This window comes from Eimeria mitis, genomic scaffold (genome assembly GCF_000499745.2).
Source record: "Eimeria mitis Houghton genomic scaffold, Emh_scaff3612, whole genome shotgun sequence".
In the NCBI taxonomy this organism is placed as follows: domain Eukaryota; phylum Apicomplexa; class Conoidasida; order Eucoccidiorida; family Eimeriidae; genus Eimeria; species Eimeria mitis.
The window spans coordinates 1,210-2,186 of record NW_013571956.1 but is presented as its reverse complement, the minus strand read 5'-3'; the positions used below and the strand labels follow the sequence as shown (position 1 = coordinate 2,186).

The window sequence follows — 977 nt, the reverse complement described above, 5'->3', positions numbered from 1 at the left end:
TGCGGAGTCTCCTGGGCGGCACTCGAAGCTGGCGGCGGCACGCCTACACCCCCGTGAAAGAGGTTATACAGCCGTTGCTGATCGCCCGTATCTGGAGGCCTCCTGGGGGTGCCCTCCTGCTGGTGACCTCTGCTGTATGCGGAAGGCCGAGCAGCAGGACGACGAGCAGCAGGACCGCGAGCAGCAGCACTAGGCGCAGTAGCACCAGGCGCAGTAGCAGCTGGCGCAGCAGCAGCAGAAGCACCTTTTTTGCTAGCGCTTTGACCCTGCTTGTCCCTGCTCCCTTTAATACGCACATTAGTAAGGGCAGCAGATATGGGACGGGGGCGGAAGGGTGTTCGGCGTTGCGGCTGCTGCTGCTGCTGTTCTTGTTGCTGTTGCTGTTGTTGTTGCTGTTGCTGTTGCTGTTGTTGCGGCTGCTGCTCCTGCTGTTGCTGCTGTTGTTGTCCTTGTTGTTGTTGTTGTCCTTGTTGCCGTTGTTCCTGTTGTTGTTGTTGTTCTCGTTCTTGTTGTTGCTGTTGTTCTCGTCGTCGTTGTTGTTGTTGTTGTTGTTCTTGCTGTTGTCGTTCTTGTTCCTGCTGCTGCTGCTGCGGAAACGGTGGCCTTCGGCGTGCTGCTTCGTCTGGAGGCCCGCTGCTTCCCGGGGCAGAAGGGGTGGTTGTGGTCTCTCCCTCAGTGGGTGTTGTGGGTGCAGCATATCTCGGCAGTACCGCCTGCAGCTCCTCAGGCCCACTGGAGGTAGGAGACTCGCTGGGGGATAGAGCAGCACCCTGCTGGCCGTCATCAGACCCTTCCGCGGACCGTTGGCGAGCTGTACGCGCTCGGCGCTGCTCCGAGTAAGGAGCAGGTTTTCGCCGCTGCGGCGGGGCGCTGGTCTGCCCTTCAGACTCTGCATCAGCAGAAGGCTCTGCAGCAGAAGGCGGTGCACCAGCAGAAGGGAATGCACCAGCAGAAGGCGCTGCAGCCGAAGGTGCTGC

The 977-nt window shown here is 60.3% G+C and overlaps 1 protein-coding gene across 1 annotated transcript in view; it reads right to left on the bottom strand.

Moving 5' to 3' along the window:
* The window catches only part of EMH_0067830 (uncharacterized protein), a gene marked incomplete at both ends in the record, with an annotated part of 2,496 nt that extends 1,601 nt beyond the window's left edge, over window positions 1-895 (bottom strand). Inside the window, one exon of the mRNA XM_013498669.1 lies at window positions 297-895. Coding sequence (XP_013354123.1) covers window positions 297-895 — 599 coding nt within the window. The remainder of the gene's footprint in view (window positions 1-296) is intronic.
* Between the last annotated feature and the right edge of the window lie 82 nt (window positions 896-977).